This window comes from Geospiza fortis, unplaced genomic scaffold, assembly GCF_000277835.1.
Source record: "Geospiza fortis unplaced genomic scaffold, GeoFor_1.0 scaffold23, whole genome shotgun sequence".
Classification (NCBI taxonomy): domain Eukaryota; kingdom Metazoa; phylum Chordata; class Aves; order Passeriformes; family Thraupidae; genus Geospiza; species Geospiza fortis.
Window position 1 is genome coordinate 9678940 of NW_005054303.1, and position 18926 is coordinate 9697865.

Consider the following 18926-nt stretch of genomic DNA (forward strand, 5'->3'; position numbering starts at 1 on the left):
GGAAACACCTAATCTATATTTTAGAAGTCAATCTTTAAACCCTCCCTAGTTAAATAAATCAATCCCACAAGTATCAGGTACACTACAACAGACACATTCTCAGAGCTGCCTTTCTGAAAATAAAAAAAGGCCAAACCCCAAACAAACAACCCCTCTCCTCAATCTCCCCATTTTCCCAAATGCCTTTTGTGGACAATGTGTTATGATCCCATATGGTATTTTGCATATTTTCAGCTGCTCCTTGGGGATTTGAGCAACTCCTATTTGAAGATACTACTGTTTTGGCATGCCAGACTGAAAATTTTCCAAAATACAAGTTTTTCACTATTTCCTGAATCAGCAACCATCTAGCTGGCCTGAAGTCTGTGAAAGTCCAAGAAGACTTCAAGACACTTCAAGAGATATCACAGCACCACTGCAGCTTAGCTCTGCTTCCTCAGGAAGACCTTAGAATGCTTTAATTTGAAAGCATTACCTTGGAACAGGCATCTTTAGGGTAAGCTGGTTGTATTGGATGGTCCATTTTCCAGGCTGGAACTTCTCCAGAAAACGCTGTGCACTCTCCACAGTGCTCTAAAACAAGCAAGTGAATGCATTAAAGCAACCATCATTGCACAGTCTGCACTGATTACAAAGAGACCAGAAAGGTTTGCCCCTCCTATCTGTCTCAGTTTGGGTTTAAACCAAAGTGCTTTTATTAAAGCATTTGCTAATAATCCAAAATGAGATTCTGCTTGCTGTTTTCCTAAAAAGAAAAAAATCCCACCATATCTATCTCTCTTCTGATCTTCCAGTGTGCTGGGTTTTTAGGGTGCTCTGTGTCAGCAAGTTTTCTTAAGCAAAGCATGGAAACAGAAGGAGCTGGTTTATACTGTTACTCTCCTTTTTATCCAATCACCCTGAGGATGGTTTCACAATTACAGCCAGAGCATTATAACACAGGCCCATTTCTTAGGGTTTTGAGCAACCACACTCAAAAACCCCTAAAAAACCTCCCAAAACTGAGCAACCAGAAACCTCTGTTCTAACATTTCCTTCAAGTCCATCTTCTTCCTCGGTTAACTGAATCCAAATTGTCTGAATTAGAAGCTGGAAATCCTAACTAGATTTTTCAAGAGCAAAAGGGAGCACAGCTGCTTTGGCAGTGTGCTGATGGTCAGCAGCAACACCCCCCAAAGCAAACACAGAAGAGATGACCACAGTCTGCTCAGTACCTGCATTAGCATGGCCACAGTCATGGGCCCAACACCACCAGGAACTGGGGTGATGAAGGAAGCCTTTTCCTTTGCTGAATTGTATGCCACATCTCCCACAACTCTTTTTCCACTGGCCTTTGTGCTGTCTGGGGATTTAAGAAGAAAAGTAAGTTACACATCACATTTCAGCACAGCAACAGAGGAGACAGCACTGACTGAAGCTGAAGTCTTTAATTCTGCTGGAGCAAACAAAATAGAAGCTGAGTACCCAGGAAGCTGCAAAGAAAGATAAAACAGCTAAGACAACATCACAAGATGAAGCTGTTATCATCATACTTCACTTGTGGAGTGTCAACAGCTCATGCAACACATCCTCCCATTAAGCACCATTTATCCTCAGCCAGACAGATCTCCCTTTCCTGGAGGATGCAAGTCTTTTCTTAGTGGCTCATTGCCCACAGGGCAGTTTGAATGAGATATAAACCAACAGTCATGAAGAGGTGAGAGATGAAAGACGGCTGACTTGTTCCAAACCCCCCAGGTTTACATTTGCTCTGTTCCATTTTGGAGGGCATCTGAGCCTTACTATTGAATAAAATCACCTGCTTTTACAGAAACTGAAGGCAGAAAGCACTGAGCTTTTCAGTTATCACTGCTAGTTTAAAGATGGACCAGTAAATACTGCAGGTCACAGAGATCAGACTTGTCAAAACAAACTTCCCATGTGCCTTAAGAAAGCTTCAGTAGGATAATTTTTCTCTCAGGCAATGTATTTTGCTATATCCTGCTGTACTATATGACCTGACAATTCAGAAGCAGACATAGTCCTTTTTTCCAGTGGTGACCTTTAAACTCACCCAATAAAGAGAGGAAGAGACAAAATGAATTAGTAAACTAGCAGAGTTGTCTAAGGAAGTCATTTATTACAGCACATAAAACTAGAAAATTTAAGTTGCTCCTGAAATGGCAGATTCTCACTTCAGGTAAAGGACTCTAGGGAGCTTCTAAGCAGCGTAAAAATCTGAAAATAGATTCTAATGTTGTTATATTGAAATGTTATATTGCATACAGTAAGTGTGTATTTGAGCAGAGCACAATCACTAACTTTCACATACATCTGGTGAGGGGGAGGAGTGGAACAGAAACCAAACTCCCCAACAGCAGATTATGTTAAAACCAAAGAGAGAACAAAAGCCAACGTTATTTTTTAGCTGCATTGTTACTGACAATTAGCAGCTTGGATGCTTTGCTGTGTGTTTTAAGCAACACTGCTTCTCCCTAAAGCTCAAAGCCTGAACAACATCACAGCTGGTAACCAGTGTTTCTGCAGCCTGCTGTCAGTTTGCTGCCTGAACTGCAGACCAGCCTGGCCTTCCCCCCTAGAGATCAATTTAATTAAGGCTGCAAACAGTAAATAATGTAATTTTGTCTTCTTCCAAGGATGCCAAGCAGGCTCATCAGCCATCCTGGCCAGGAAGGCTCCCAGCCCAAGAACAAGGAAAACAAGCTGGCACTCCAAACTGCCTCATCTGTTCCACAGACACAGAGATGAGCACAGGCCCAACAATCCCCCAGTCCCTGCTTCTGCATCTGCACCTCACACAGGCACTGCTCAGCACAGCCTAGGAGCTCTTCAATTACCTGCAAAATATTCTTTTGAGAGAAAGCTCACACACAATACTTGCCATCTCTCCCCATAATTTCACCTTTTCAATATTCATCATCCCACTCTTAAAAAATACAAACTAATTGCACAGAGTATCAGTGACACTATAACCATGTTGCAAAAAAGCTGCTGTCATATTCCACTCTCATGGCTTCTTGTTAGCCAGGGCTGCAAAATCCCATAGGAGGCAACTTTGAGCAGAGTTGCTTCCTCCATCAGGACTCAGAGATGGACATTCCAGGGACTGCCATCTCTGGGAATACTCTCTACTTGCACTGCTTTCCCTTTCTGTAGCAAAGCAATTTCTACAGGCCTGGAATAAGGCATCCAGAGTATTTGCTGGACCAGCCCTCCAACTGCAGCAGTGGGGAGAGACAAATACAACCCAGTTTGGAAAGTAACAGGCACTTGCCTGCTCTAGTAGAGGTTTCAGGAGATTGATTGTTCCTCTCTGCCTACCTGAAGGACATTCTGTTAATTGCAGTACACCAAGCCAGTGGACGTTCTGTTAATTGCAGTACACCAAGCCAGATGTGGTAGAAGTGTCTCTTCCAGCCTCTAAACCAGCACCCTTGGAGCACTCAGGCCACCCTCCACTCAAAAGCACAACTACATTTGTATGGTGCTACATGGCTATAACTTGTCCTAACTCCAGCTTGGCAAGACAGCATGACAAAATGTCCTGATATCTCAAATCAGTGTGGGATCTGCATGCATGGGGTACCCTGACTAGCAAATCCTGAGATTGCCATGTCCTCCAGCTGCACCTGGGAAGCATCCAGCTGGGTGCACTTACGCTTGTGGTAAGATGCATGTGCTCTTATCCCATATCACATTCAAAGCACCACCACAGCTAGCAGCAATATTCTATCTGCACAGTGACTTAGCTGGAGAAGGCAGCAAGCTGGCTGCTGCTCTTTCTGTAGCACTGCAATTCCCACAGTTCTGGTACTCATTTCCCAAAAGATTCATCTGAAAACTTCTTCGCAACATATCAGAGGGGAAAAAAGTAAGGAAAACTCAGCAACTTCAGAAAACCACAGGAAAAAAAAAGCAAACCAGAACCTATAATACCCATCATTTAAAAATGTGACAGTTTCCATGATACTCTATCAAGTCTCAATTATCAAATCTCAATGTCATTAAGTGTACTCCACGTGACACTGACTGGGCTGGGTGCACAAGAAGCTCAGATGTCAGCGCACTGCTCAAGGCAGGCTGATTGCAAAGGAACAGGGATGTGTCCTCAGAGATGCAGTTCAAATAAAGCCTGAGAAAAGGTCATACCATCATATATCAGCAACACAATGGGGGTTTTATTTGCAACATGTCAGCTGGGGAGACTCCAGCCCATTCTGCTTCATGCACATCAGCAGTGACCTTGTGGATTTTGGCAAATGGCCCAAGTTTGGGTTGTTTGGAACAAAACCATCAAGCAACAAACAGAACAGCAGATGACTTTTTAGTTTTAATTAGATAGAGGACTAATGTTTTTAAAAGCAGCCTAATGTCAACTTTGAGTAACAAGACCACTGAACAGAAATTTCTTTACATTCTGTTAAATAATGGCAACAAAATGACTGATTAATTATGAAAACTACCTTTTAAAAGCCTTGTGGGCGTAGCACAGTAAGAGTGACTAATTTTCCATATCATTCAATATCTGTAATTTGGATTTAAAATGAGATGAAAACAGAAATTGCCAGACTGTCTGTAGCATCTTTATAAGGAAGGCACAGCAAAGTGAAACCCTACCCTAAAATCCATTATGTTAAAGCACTTTATTCTGTGCCTGAGCCATTGTCACCAATACTCTTGCACAATCTGCTTTGTTTCAAGACAACAACCATTCAAGCCTAAGAACTTAATGCTGTGATTCAACAAATCCACAGCTACTTTAAGAGACTGCTTGTCATTTCTGTACTTCAAAGGGAACTGCTTCAACAGATCCAAGCACGAAGTAATGACAGCAAAGCCCTGAGCTCCAGAGTGACAACAGTGACAAGACTTCACCATGTAGCTGGAGCAAATTAAATGGATATTCTGTTGCAATATTTCATAGGCCTCTTCTTTCCTCTACTAATCATCAGCCTCGTTGAAGGCTGAATCAAAACTGCCACTGATCTGCTTTAGGAGAGTGCTTCAGACCAGTGGTTTCTTTACTTTGGCATTGTCAGAGGTTGTCATCACTACTTAAGACAGACTTACAGAAGAAAGAAGTCCATGTGGACCAGAGACACCAAGGAAACATTATTCACAAGCGTAGCAACTGCATTTATACACAAACAAACACATCCCCACTTGTTATACATTGCCCACGCACCTGGCACATGGTTAATTCCACAGTCTATTACGATTGCACCAGGCTTGATCCATTCACCTTTTACCATTTCAGCTCTACCAGCTGCAACCACCAGGATGTCAGCTTTGCCAACCTATAAAAAAATTTAAAAACAACAAACAACTGTGTATCACACTGGCAGGGGCAAAATGCAGAGCTGCTTTTGCAGCAAGTTAAATCAGCTTGAGCTGCAGTGAAACTGTGCTCACCCATTGCCACTGGAGGCATGGAAGGGCACTCCCAGCATTTAAAGGTAGCTGCCAGTTCCTTGGCAAGGCAAGGACAGATTCCTGCAGCTAGAAATAATGGCCTATTTTCACACTCCTACCCTGAACTATTGCTAGTCAACACTTCACAACCTCCTCTGAACTCCTCCATGATTCCCAAGTGGATCATACAGGCTACATTTAGATAAAATTAAAGCCTTCTGAATATTCTTCTCTTCCTTCAAATATCCCTGCACATTCAGTGCTAGAAATATACCCAGCACTCATCAGACATCAAGAACTCATCCTGTTCAGCCAAGAACAACCCCTGCACAGAACTAAGCAGCACTTCACTGGTGACAGCACTGTCTTGTGCTTTTCATGTCCAGAACTGCATAACACACAACTCCAGGGGAAGCTGACTGTATTTCAGCACTAATATTCATTCAGGGACTATTCAGTAAATTTGACAGATCCAGTCACGAAGCTGGTGTTAAAGACTCCAACGAAAGCTCGTTGTCAGTTCCTGCACTGCTTCATTCACATTTGCTTAGGAAGTTGCTATCCCTTGGATTTTTTTTCTTTAATCTTCAAGGGAGATAAACTATTTTTAAGATATCATTAAGTATGAGCACTTCAATTTTTAATCAACCTAATGATGGTCTTACTGAACAGCAACTTAACGGCGTGAAGCATTGCAGTGTTTCTGATCTACTTTGTGAGTTATATTCAAACACTCCTACTCCCTTTTTCAGCTTTAATACTTGCCTACAGAGCCTGGCAGTGCTGATGGCTCTACGAAATCCAAGTAGGTGGCAGCACAGCAAAACACTATTTCTGTCACTCTCACTGCTGAAGAGGAAAATGGTACCAGCTCCCTGTCATAGAAAATCGACTGAAAAAAATAAACCAACTGAGAAATCATTTGGCCTAACGTTTCTCAGCCATTAGAGCAGAAGACCACCTGGTCTTTTTGGTAAAAAAAATAATTAAAACAACAAAAACATATGCTGTTTTGCCAACCCCTACATGCAGATTAGGAAAGGATGATTAAATTCTCAGCACTTGCTCAAAGACAACAAAAATAATAATTTTATTGTTATAACTACACCTCTCTAATTAAGTGCCAAAAATAATCAAGATCCTATTCCAGCGGAAGTATTTACACAACCACGCAATGAGCAGGACTGTGAAACCAATTCAGATGAGACACCCCAGACCCAATGCAGCAACACCCTGAGCAGCACTGTGCATGGAGGTGAGTGGCCTGGGACAAATAACTGCAGCCTGCCCTTACCTCCTCAGCCAGGGTGGAGGTCTTGGAATGGCAGGTGGTGACTGTTGCGTTATTCCAGAGCAGCAGGTCGTGCATGGGAGCCCCCACGATCTTACTGCGGCCGATCACCACGGCTCTCTTCCCTGCCACCTGGACACCTGCACCACACAGAGTCACAGAGAGCAAAAAAGAGGTCACTGTGCAGCCTGGTACATATTAACTCAAACTGCTCTGGAGTCCTGGTCAGTTGAACTCTGGTTCTGTACTTCAGAATTCTGCTCTTCTTTGTTGTGTGTGGTAGGGAACTGCAGTTGGGAGGGAGGAAGGAAAGACCATTTTAACCTAGTTCTTTCACTATCTAGGGCAGCAGAGATGAAATGTGGTATCTCAGCAAAAGCTGTGAAGCAGAAGCTCACAATGTGTGCAATTTCTACACTTATTGAAGACTACTGCATTCATGGGTAGTGTATGAAAACCTCCTTACCTGTCTGCCTGATAAGTTCCATGCATCCCTTTGGCGTACACGGAATAAAGCAGTCTCCAAGGTCCCCTCTAGAGAGTTTCCCAGCATTGATGCTACTTAAGCTGTATTTTGAAAGAATAAAGGCCAAGTAAGATACCCAGCCTCACTGTTCAAGAGAAAAGAAAGAAAAGAGGTTTCTTTCTGGAGTAGCTGTCATGCTCTCCAGGGGTGAAGCCAGCTTACCCATCCACGTCCTTCTCAGGTGCAACAGCATTGGTTATTTTTTCTGTGTTGATGGGATTATCAGAGTCAAGTGGCAGCTGCACTATAAAGCCATGAACAGCTGGGTCTGCATTCAAAGAGGCAATGCACTTGAGCACCTACAACAGCAAACACCAAAAAACTAATGGCTGATGAACTGAAATATGACTGATGCAAAGGAAAAAACCATAATCTTATCTGGATTAAAAAATACAACCTTTAGGTTTAGTTTTTCCACCCAAAAGTATAAACCAATTACATTCTTTATTTAAAAAAACAAAAACTCCTAAAGTCTCTGAATTTTACATTGTAATGTTTTAGTTTTCTTTTAAAAAACCACAAAAACACCTCACGAGGCTCCAATTCTTTTCTCATTAGTTAGTAGCAATAGGCAAGTAGTCCTTTTTTATACAATGACAGGGCAAAGATATCTTCAGCACAACAATGAAGTTACGTATTTTTTCATCACTGGCTGTATTACTTACATCAGCTTCTGTTGCTGTGTTTGGCAATTTTATGTGATTGGCACTGATCCCAATCTGCAAATGAGAATAACAACAAATTATCTGATTTCTGAATTGACATCCAATTGATCTGGCTAATCTCTCTATCCAGCTAAATCACAGCTGCATTCTGTCACATTTCCCAAGTCTATCTCCTCTTCCTGAGGCTCCAAGTCCTACGATTTAGAAATACCATCAAAGAAAGATAAGTGCTTTGCCTACTGAGTCTGTCCTTTAACTGTCCTATTCACCTTTTGACATGAACAACATCAGCTTTGCTTGACAGCACACTGCCTTAAAACACCAGCAGAAATGCCAGGTATCACCTAGGGAAAAATGCATTGATCTGTGTTCCTGCCCTGTTGTAGCATGTAATGTTCTACCTGTCACAAGCACAAAGTAACTGCAGGTACAAGACAGGCAGGGAAGATAAGAAAAAGGCCATGGGTCAGGAAAGACACAGCACTTCAGACAAATGTAATCTGTGATGATCACACAAAAAGTGGCACCAAGCCACACTGCTGTGACCAGAGCACCCCACTTGGCTCTCAGGTTACACACCTACACTACATTCCTGTAACTGAGAACTCAGGCCAACACTGTTTTCTCCAATACTGGAAAAACTTAGACAAAACTATTGACTTGCATCTGGTTTTTCATATTCAGATCTGACCAACTGTAAGAGGGTAAAAAGTAGTCCTAAACTAAGTCCAGGATTACCTCAGCAGCAGCCTTCAGCTTCATGTGAATGTAGAGGTTTGAATCATCCCGATTTCCAACCTAAGGATGAAAAGACAGTTGAATTACAGCACAGAATAGAGACCCAGACACAGGCTGAGATGGGCTTAATCCTCAGCTTCCTTGGATCCACATCAAGGAGACAGAGGTATTCCTGAATTACTGCAAAACACACTGATAGAGGATATAAACAGCTGGAGCTAACAGGAAAGTTCTTTCAACGACAAGGCAGTTAAAGACAAGTTGTCTGATCTCCTGCACAAACTATTTGCACCTGTTGAAAAACCTTAAAAACACAGTGGTCTCCAAAGCAGAAAATACTGCCTGCCATCTGATCTGAGAAAGTTAAATCCTTAGCTAATTAACATCATCAGCAGGTGCTGATAACATTCAATTATCTGATTAAGGCTTTCAAAAACATTGGGCCTCTTTGATATTTGGGAATCTTAATTTTATGTACATGTGTGCTTTGATGGAGACATTTCTTCCCCTGCAGTTTTGAACCTTGGGAATTTTCTTGCCAAACAAAAATCAAAACAAGGACAAAGTGGCGCACAAAGAAAAAGCAGCAAGTGGAACAAATGCCTGCAATTTTTGGCAGTTCTGAGTGCTCACAGTAAAACTTCATTTCAGGAGACCACTTGCATCACCCAGTATGTTTTGTTAAAGGTAATACTCCTTCTAATCTTAAGAAAATAGGGGTCAAATAAGGAAAAGCTGACAAGCAAGCTCTTGAAATTCTGTTCCCTGATACTTGGGAGCCATCACATAGACTACAAGCTGCAGGGGTGATCTGATCACCCAGAACACATTGGTTCTTCCTCCTAGGTACAGATAAAGGGGCTGTCTCCCTATAATGTCTGCTGGATTTAGGAAAAGGTTTGCTTCTACAGGGTAGAGAAGCAGGAGATGTCAGCAAACATATGTTTTGTGAATAAGGAATTACTGACTACAGGACAAAAAAATAAAGATTAACTGACTTATTCTTTGAGCTGAGAGGACACCAGATGCCTCCCAAGAACAGAGCACATAATGTATGGTGTGCTACAAATAAAAACAGCTCGTTGTCCTGACTTCACTGAAAAATAGACAGCTGCAAATACCAATATTAGGAGATGAACTCCAAGACCAGATTGTTTGACAGCTTACAAAAGTGTCAGCCAAAGAGCAAGCAGGTTGTAAAGGACTCTGAGATAATCCAGGACTGAATACAAGGCCCACCAGGAAAACAATCCAATAGTGCCACAAGACAACAATTTTTCAACACATTTTATGAGGTCAAGAGTTCAGCAGCTTTCATCAAAGCACTACTAAATTTTTAGACCCTCCTTCCTTCCTTCTAAGCATCTGCAGACAAAGCTTCTGTAGAGACAATCTGCTTAGAGCTAACGAAAAGGAAAACCAGGAAAAAAACCCCAAACAAAACACAAGCACAAATTTGTTCCTGGCATCAAAGAGGAGCATGGCCTTTGTGTGCTATGGTGGTATTAGCACTGGAATCTACAGACAGGCACCAAAGGCTCTGCAGGAGCTCAAAATACTGAATAAGGACAAAATTCACTGCTCTAAGCAGCCACTTACATTCCCTTTAGCTTTTGTGGACACACAGGTCCTTCCTGTAGCATGACATTTGCTACTGCTAGTCACCTCCTGACCTAAGAACAGTTTCCATTTTTTATAACTGCAAAGGAAAAAAATGATGCCAAACACAGGTCAAAACCCTGTACCTGTTATGTGTTTTTTACCTCTGCAAGCCTTTCTTTGTAGACTCTAACACTTGCTCCCTTCTGAGGGATATCCAATTCAGCAAAAGGATTTTGTTCCATCCCTTGTACTCAAAGTCATCCTGGCCAAAGGTAGTTTTAGTTTTGTTTGGGTTCCCTCCCCTCCTCTACCCCTCCTTTTTCTCCATGTTTTGACATAACAGCAGACCAGACCAGTTAATAAACATCCCATTTGGAGGATTTCTGGTACAAACACATCTCTGAAAGCTGCCAAACTTCAGGGCTCACTCAAGTGCAGAGATTTCAAATGGAGTTCACAAGCACTGCTTGCTCTTAACAGGCAAACAGCTTGATTTTACCATTTCACAAACACAACACTCCAACAGAGAACAGGGTCTGAAGAAAGAAATAAAACAACCCAAAATAATTGTTGGGCTCTGATACTTGGCAAAAAGATATAACAGGACTGTGTCACCATCTCACAGAGAACACTGTTCCTAATAAAATGCTACCAACTACAAGGCAGCTTTGATGAAGCTCATCAGCCCTTACCACTGCAAAGCAACTCGTATTTTCTGTAGTTGGCATTAAAGAAAACAATACCTGTAAAATGGCAAGTCCTGGTCTGAAGCCTGGAAATTTCTCAGTCATCTCAACGACTTGCTGCTTTAGTCTCTCTCTCACTTGTCTGAAAAGGGGGAAAAATGAAAGCAAATAAAAGGCAGAAGTTAATCACAGGGCTGAATTCTCATACAGTGATGGAGTTGTTCTGATACAGCCAGGAGTTGTAAAAGTGACAGATGGGCAGACTGGTAAACATGCACTTATGCCTTGAGTACACAGCTCCCAGCAATCTCCAAATAAGATTGATGTCCACAAATCACTGAGACACTGTGGAACCTGGTTCATTCAAATTTATTTAAATAGCTTTATTTCTTTAAAATCTACATTGCGCTTCTTCACGCTCTCATAGGATACAAGGGTAAAAAAAAAAAGGTTCAAAATTGGCATGGGAACTCCTGGGATTTCAAACTCCTTTCTCAAAAGGAAATCCTCTTTCCACCTATGCTGTACTAAAATCACCTGAATCCCAGAGGCACCAGTTGTCACTGTCACACAAGCTGTCCTGGTAAAGGATTAAAGGATTATGAATCTACAATGGTAAAATTCTGGGAAATAACTAAACAAGCAGGAGGTACCCGAAGATAAAGCAGGGAGGAGAATGGGAGGTGGACAAAGGTGAGGAAAAGTCACCAAACCCTGGTACACAGCTCAGGTCAACTCTTCAGTAAAGGCAGGTTTAAGGATACAGTTGCAAAAAACCCACAGCTTTGAAACAGAGCACTGATTGGTTGTTCTAGGTCAGATGTGAACTCACACCCAGTTTACCATGGAACATTTTAATAATGAGCACTGAATTAGCCACAGACAGCTCAAAAGTCACTGTCATCATCTCTCCCCAGTCTTGCACTCCGCTCCAATTTCTCAACCACTCTCTGGCCCCACAGGCATAATCCTTCACCAGGGAAGGTGGAGGCCCAACTGCTCCATCTCCTCACCAGAGGCAGTGAGGATTCTGAAAGAACTGACCAGTTCTGTCCATCTCATGGGCTCACAGCACTGGAAGGAACCTGTGGCACTGCACTGCAAATGTAAGAGACACTCAGAACCAAAAGCCAGGTAAGCAAAATCTCACAGGACATGAGAGGCTTGACAGGTCTGTCCATGTGAACTCCATCCTGTGTCCCATCCCCATTCTCTGAGATGAGAAGGTGCTATCACCACACTCAGCAAATCTACCCTGCACCAAACGGGCTTTTGTATAAAACACAGTCTCCTTGTGCTCATTTAGCCTCAGATCAGTATCACCAGGCCTGCTACTTCCCAAATGGGACCAGACTTCCCAGACTGGAGCAGGTGCTGTTGGTGCCAGTTCATTAAAAAATGTGAATAGCAAGGGTGCATGGACAGGGTACATAGCTGATGCCAGCTGGGAGGCTGTGATTCCTGCATAGAGGAAAACTCCAGGAAAACAAACAGCCAGTGAGGCAACTGTGAGCTCCAAATTAGAGCTGCCAGAGGCAGGAAGACAGGGAAATGGGAGCAGCACACAGCTCCTCAACCCAGCAGCCCTGATCCCAGGGGACAGTACAGCTGGCCCAGCTAGAAGCAGCCCTAAGGCTGTTTGAAGTCTCATCTCAGAGGGAGTCACAGCCTCCAGCCACATCCCAAATCATGCATCTCTTGCTGCATCCTGAATCACGAGGTCAGAGCTCTGCTGCACCTGAGGAGTGGGTTCAGAGTATTTGTAGGTGTTTGCATCTGGCCAAGGGGTTCAAAGTCTCAGTGGAGGCAGCTTTTTCAGCCATATTTAAGAAACCATAGTTCTGAGCCTTCCTTCAGCTGTCACCTCAGTAGAACGCTTGACATCAGGACCAGCTGATGAGCTCAGAAAACAATCTCATAGCAAACCTTATCCCAGCAATTTTTTGTGCTTAAGTGACAAAAATTCAACTGCTGGGCAGCAAAACCCCTAACTGGCTCTCCTTACACTCCAGCTGTAAGCCCCTAGGGAGGCACCTGAGCTGGCTCATGAGCAGCCTCTAACAACACAACAATCTCAAGGTGAATCAGAAACCCCCTGCACATGGCCTGTGAGTGGGGGCTGTGGGCAACTCTTCAAGGGAACTATTTCTGAGGTCTCTGGTATTCCAGTAAGGAAAGGGCAGCACTGGTTTGTGGCCAGCAAAAAAGAAATGCAAACAAACGTGAAACATTAGAAAGGGCCCCAGGTTTAGGTATTATTTTCATTGCAGTCTTCTCAGCTGAAGAGAAATGAGCCCACCCAACTTCCTCTGTGAAGCAGGGCTGTGGTGTGCTTTCACCCCCAGCAGCCACAACTATTCACACATGACATTGCTGTCATTCTCTGTAATTGGGTGCTAGGTCACCTCCCCTTCAGCTCCCGAAGAAAGGCAACATGCACAAACACACAAACGTGGTGCTGTCAGTGTGATTTTCTTCAGGAGCCTTGAATCAAGAAATCACTTGTTAGACAGCCACCTAGCGTTGGGTACCAGTGCTCACAAAAACCACACGGGCAAAGGTTTAAGAGAAAATTCAAGAAAAAAAATGAAGAAATCATTGTTTTTCCCCACAAATTTACAAAAGCCATAAAAATAATCTTTGCAAACCAACAGCTATTTAGTTATACAGTCTACAAAATTCTGTTGTGGACCTCAGGCCTTCCCAAAGATAAAAGTTCATATTGATAAATCAACACTACTTTTTACTAGCTCTATGAAAATTCTTTTAAGTCTTCAAACAGAAAATTTGCAATTCTATGTGTCTGCTTCTCCAAAAGCCTTTTCTCTGACTCCAAGCCCCCTCCTGTGCCCACGTGCCCTTCCACAAACAAATTCATGCAGGAAACAAAAGTCCAGGGTCCACACAGGTTAAGGACAGCACATGGTTCTAAGCATACAATGCAACAGCCGGCTCCAAAGATTAAAGAACTTGTTAGCATTTCTTTCTGTGGACTGCAACAGTGAGCTGAATTTAAATTTATTAAGTGAATTTCCCAGAAATTCAGACAAAGGACAAACCATACTCCTTTAGCTCTGCTGGAAATGGAGAGAACATGGTTCCCATGTCAGCAGAACCCCACACCCTCCTGTGGGATTACAGACACAGTGCTCAGCTGGTGAGGACACAGCACACACCGAAGATGACACCAGGTGTGTTTCTGTCCCTGCTGTGAGTATCAGGGCCCAGGGTCTGTGCAAAGAGTGCCAAACACAGGACCTGGCAAACACCTCCTCAGAGACAGTGACGCTCCAGAAGAAGCCTGTCCTCAAAGGGGAGGGTCTGGCTTTACTGCCTGGATCACAGATTCCCCAAGGGTTTCATAACCATGCAGCAGAAATGCTCCTGCTGCAGCCCTGCAGAAACAGCTGCATGAGGCTGATGGTCCTCCCCAGGTCCTGCACCATCCTGGTCAGAGCTGTTGTCCCTGCAGCCATTCCTCCTTGCAGCCACCAGCACTGCCATTGCTCACCTCCTGCTGCTCCCATGACCAACACCATAATGTGGAAAAACAAACTTTCCCATCTCCAGACCACCATGGCACCATGTCCAACCTCAGGACAACTGCATTGTCTTAAAATGCTGTGAGGGGACTGCAGAGAAGAATGCCACAGAACATTCCACTGCACCCAAAGGAGGCACAGAGGAGTCTCTCCTCAGGGAAGTCACAGGTTTGCTCAATGAGTGGCACTGGAATAGGAAATCCTGGGAAAGACCATCTGAACACTGCTGGCAATTCAACAGCTGGCTCCAGCTGCAGGAAGACATCATTTAGAGCTGGAATGAGTCCACATGTCTCCCACCCTCTTGTCTCATGCTCCACCACTGCATGCTCCTGGCACACTGTCATTATCTCCTAGGAAAAATGCCTGCTACTTTCTACCACTTCCACACTCACAAAGTTTTTTAACCACCTTTTTGGTTGTGCCAGCACAAATACATGCGTGAACTCTCTTCAGACCAGATAAATACATGAAGACATTTCAGCTTTTTTAGATGCTTTTTCATGATATCCAAGGTGGGTCTGAGACACAGCAATTGAGGCACTTGGCAAATGTGGAAGACTGACAACAGCACAACAGAGTTTAACATAAAGCTGAATCTTTTAAACTTGCAAGAGTTTGCCCCAAACATGAATTATGATACCACATTCCCATGCTGCAACATGCATGCAGGTCTGCTTCCCAAAATGGGCACTGCATATAATACCCTACTATCAGGTGATTTAATCAGAGGACAACACAAGAACAATAGGTAAGGACTCAATCCACCTTCGGACTGAGTGGCTGCCAGCACTCCAGACAATATTCTAGGCCTTATCTACAAAGGTTTGCCTTCTGAAGGAACAATATTGAGATTTCACTCATTCCACAAAGGGGGACACAGCAGTTCCCTGTAAGCTGGTGCTGATGTGCACAGATCACAGATCTGTGGCCCTGTTTTCCACCAGACAATGTTTTCTCCTCTCTTATCAACTCTTTAGAGCAGGGTCCCACTTTTTTAAACTGAGCCTGCACAGCACTGAACACAAGGGTTCTTGCTTGTATTTGGGGCCACCAATAGCACTGGCAGGTCACTTTAACTCAGCCCATCCACAGTGTGGGACCCTTCAGTGCAAGCCTGAAACACTGTGGATAGGATCTGGTAAAAGAAAGCTCAGGGATCAGGGAATTTTTTTCACTTCAGACTAGATTTACCTGGAGTTACAATAGGAACTCTGGGGAAAAAAAAATTAAGGCCCAGACTGAAAAGGCAGAGGAGTTGTTTACTGCACTGTTACCCCCAGCTGTAAGTTCAGCCTGATCACCACTTTATTGATAAGTGGTGATCTAAACCCAAAGCTGTGAGGGGAGCTAAGTCTTCCTTGCCACCACAACTCATCAGTCACTCTTCCAGAGCAGAAATGTTGGTCCACTCCTGGTCCTACCAACCAATTATGGCCAAGCCAGAGTTTTCCAAACCTGGGCTCTTTCAGATGATAAAGCCTGAACTCACTGCAGGGCACATAAACTGTAAAGAAGAGCCACTACCATGTTTTGCTCTGCTTATCTCTTTAGACACAGTAACAGAGATTGTTTTTTCTTCTGGGAATACCAGCAATAAACGTGAAGAATACTGTATTTTTATTACCTTCAACCCACCATATCCTGCACACTTAAAGCACTGCTTTTCTTCCTCCCATCAGTCATTTGTTTACTGTGCTGTTATACAATAACTCATCTTTCGTAACTCATTTGCCAAAGAGGCAAATTTAATTTGTAGCAAGATCTAAGGCAGAATTACTAAACAGCCACTCAAAGAAGTAGAGGAAAGCCATCCTCAGGTAACCAGCCAACTCAGATTGATGCAGAACCCATCCAATATTTGATATATTTCACAGACTGTGCAAGCTTCTTGTTTGTACTGACAGAAGCAGACTAGATGCATTTTGATGTTGATGCATTAAAATCAACACCAAAATCCTACAGAGAAAACAATGCCTGCTGTGTTCTCCTTCCCATGCCCAGCCTAAACACATTTTCCATCCTCACAGGTAATACTCAAAGCCACTGAAAATGTCAATTTTCCTTTGTGCCTCTTCTGAGCCTTCCAAAGGTGTGAACTACCTTTATCACTTCATCAAATTTTCCTTATTTATAGAGGCAATGAAATGCTCTCAAAGTACTTATTCTCTTTACATGTTTCACAAGAATAAGAACGCCAGTATCTACCTGATTTTTGTTTAAATAGCTGGCATGGTTGTGAATTAGCTATTTTTTCATCTGTTTTGAGGAAGGGGTGCTTGGTGGCTGGAGGTGAAAGTTCACAATACTTATGAGCATTGATTTAAAATACACACAGAAACCCAGCATTACATAGCTGAACATTACTTGTTTGATTCAACTCATTTGTCAATATTTGAGTAACTTACAAATAAACATTTTTCTTGATTAAAGGGTAAAGTCACAAAATCCACCCCCTACAAGACAGTGAAAACGTTTTGCAGCTGATATAAAGTCAGGGACATTCCCTTTCTACAACAGGAAGTTCAGTTGAAAATTCCTAGAAAAACCACATGCCTATCACTGCTGCTGCTGCCAGACTCTTGGCCTGGAGGTGAACTCTGAACAGTGAGAATCCCTTGGACCAGCAGTTCTCCGGGGGTCTGGAGGAAAGGGATAGCTGTCCCCAGGGTGGACAGCCCAATTCCTCACGACTCCTTCAAGAACTCCACCAGAAAAAGGCAGAACTGCCTAAGGCCTATAGGGAGTAGGTGATGCTTTTCCTATATTGAACATAAACACAGCACAAATAAAGGAACTGAAGGACAGCTGAGCAACTGCAATTATTTTTCCATTTTGTGGTGTCTTCAGGTCAAGATTTGATGATTCTGGAAGACAAACTTCAGCCAAACACCTTAAGAGATGTGCTGGAAGTTAATCAAACCTTTCTCCTGCATGTGCCTATCAAAAGCTCATGCCTCTTCTCAGGTGTTTGCACATCATGAATGTCCTCTGAAAACTGGTAGTTTATAGCTGCTACTATAGTACAGAAAACAAACAGAAATAAAAAAATCTCACCCCTATATCTTTAAAATTAAGTAATGCAACATGCCATGCCAAGGAAGCTAGAAGTTTTAAGGTGAATTATCACTGTACCCCAACTAGCATCTTTCCAGGACCTATTGCACTTCAGGGTGACTTTCTATGACAGGAAAGAAACCTACAACAGGCAAACCATGAAGTCCCACCAGCAGCAAGCACAGGCAGCACAAAGTGTGCTGGTCCCAACACTGCCAAAAGCATCAGGTGGAATGAAGCATGTAAGACTGAGAGACTGCAAAACGCAGGTGGTACTGGCTCCAAAAATACCAGGCAAAAAACATGCAAGCAGCCTTTCCTCATGGATATTCAAATTCAAGGCACATTAGGCCTACTTTTCAGTACTGCTCCACTGTTGGTTAGATATAACTGTGCCATACACAGCAATACCTAAAAGAATTAACTGCTTTGCTGAGATTACTTTATACCTTTTCAAATGTAACCTTTCTACCTGAATTCCCTGATAATATCCACAGGAGATACCCAATGAACCTACCTAACTGAACCCTGTTTCCACAGAATGTAACAGAACCACTGCACTGCATTTCCTCCAGGATTAGGGAAATTTATTTGGCTTTCTTACCAAATGTGTGTGTTGAGTGGCAGCAGGAAAAACAAGCAAAGGTTATTTTTTTTAAAGACACAATGCAGGCTCACCTATACCCAGGGCTTGCCAGCTAAGTAAATCCTGAAAAGTACAAGAACACTTTTTCTTTCAAAGTTTCCCAAACCTTTTAAATAGCTTTGGCAGGACACCTGTGACCATTCAGCTATGTGTTATCCAACATGTGGATTAACTTATTTTGCTTTAAAGAGGAACAGTCGATGCTTGTAGAGTATGAAAACAGAGCCCATACCCAAAGCACATGTTCCTAATTCCTGCTCATAAAGCATCCCACCAGCCCAGCCTGCCGGCACAGCAGCTTTAGGTCAGCTCTGGTTTCACACCTGCCTGGGCTCTCATCTCATTTCACCCATGCTGAGCAGCACCAGGTGCGTTCTGGGGCTGCCAGAGGGACCCCACCAGATGCACCGCTGGTTTCTGGGGAGCAGTGACAGCACTTTGCACTCTCCTTGAGACCTTTACAACCGTACTTCGTCCAGTAACTCCCAGTTTACAGCCAGGAAGAAGCGAGCTTTGGCTGCAAGCTAGTGAAAAAGCTTTAGGGTGTCTCCAAACCTGCTTCGTCCACAGAGCCAGAGCAAAAGCCCCCCCAGCCCCATGCCGCTCCAGCACACCCGGGGACGGCCGGGGCATCCCCGAGCTTCCGTGCACACCGAAGGGCAGAAGCCCCGCGGCTCCCAGACTTTCCCGCACGAGGGAACCCGGCCGAGCGCTGCGGGCAGGGCGGGCGGGTGGCCCCGCTACGTACCCGGAGACAATCT

At 43.5% G+C, this 18926-nt stretch overlaps 1 protein-coding gene across 1 annotated transcript; it reads right to left on the reverse strand.

Moving 5' to 3' along the window:
• Positions 1 to 471: 471 nt before the first annotated feature.
• Positions 472 to 18920, reverse strand: LOC115949491 (C-1-tetrahydrofolate synthase, cytoplasmic-like). The gene is made up of 10 exons (XM_031066193.1): positions 18914 to 18920; positions 10978 to 11062; positions 8633 to 8692; positions 7895 to 7948; positions 7392 to 7528; positions 7170 to 7270; positions 6707 to 6843; positions 5186 to 5297; positions 1215 to 1342; positions 472 to 573 (listed from the first exon to the last, which is right to left on the reverse strand). Exons 2-10 carry the CDS (start codon positions 11023 to 11025, stop codon positions 472 to 474), a joined length of 879 nt encoding a protein of 292 aa, XP_030922053.1. The 5' UTR covers positions 11026 to 11062; positions 18914 to 18920.
• Between the last annotated feature and the right edge of the window lie 6 nt (positions 18921 to 18926).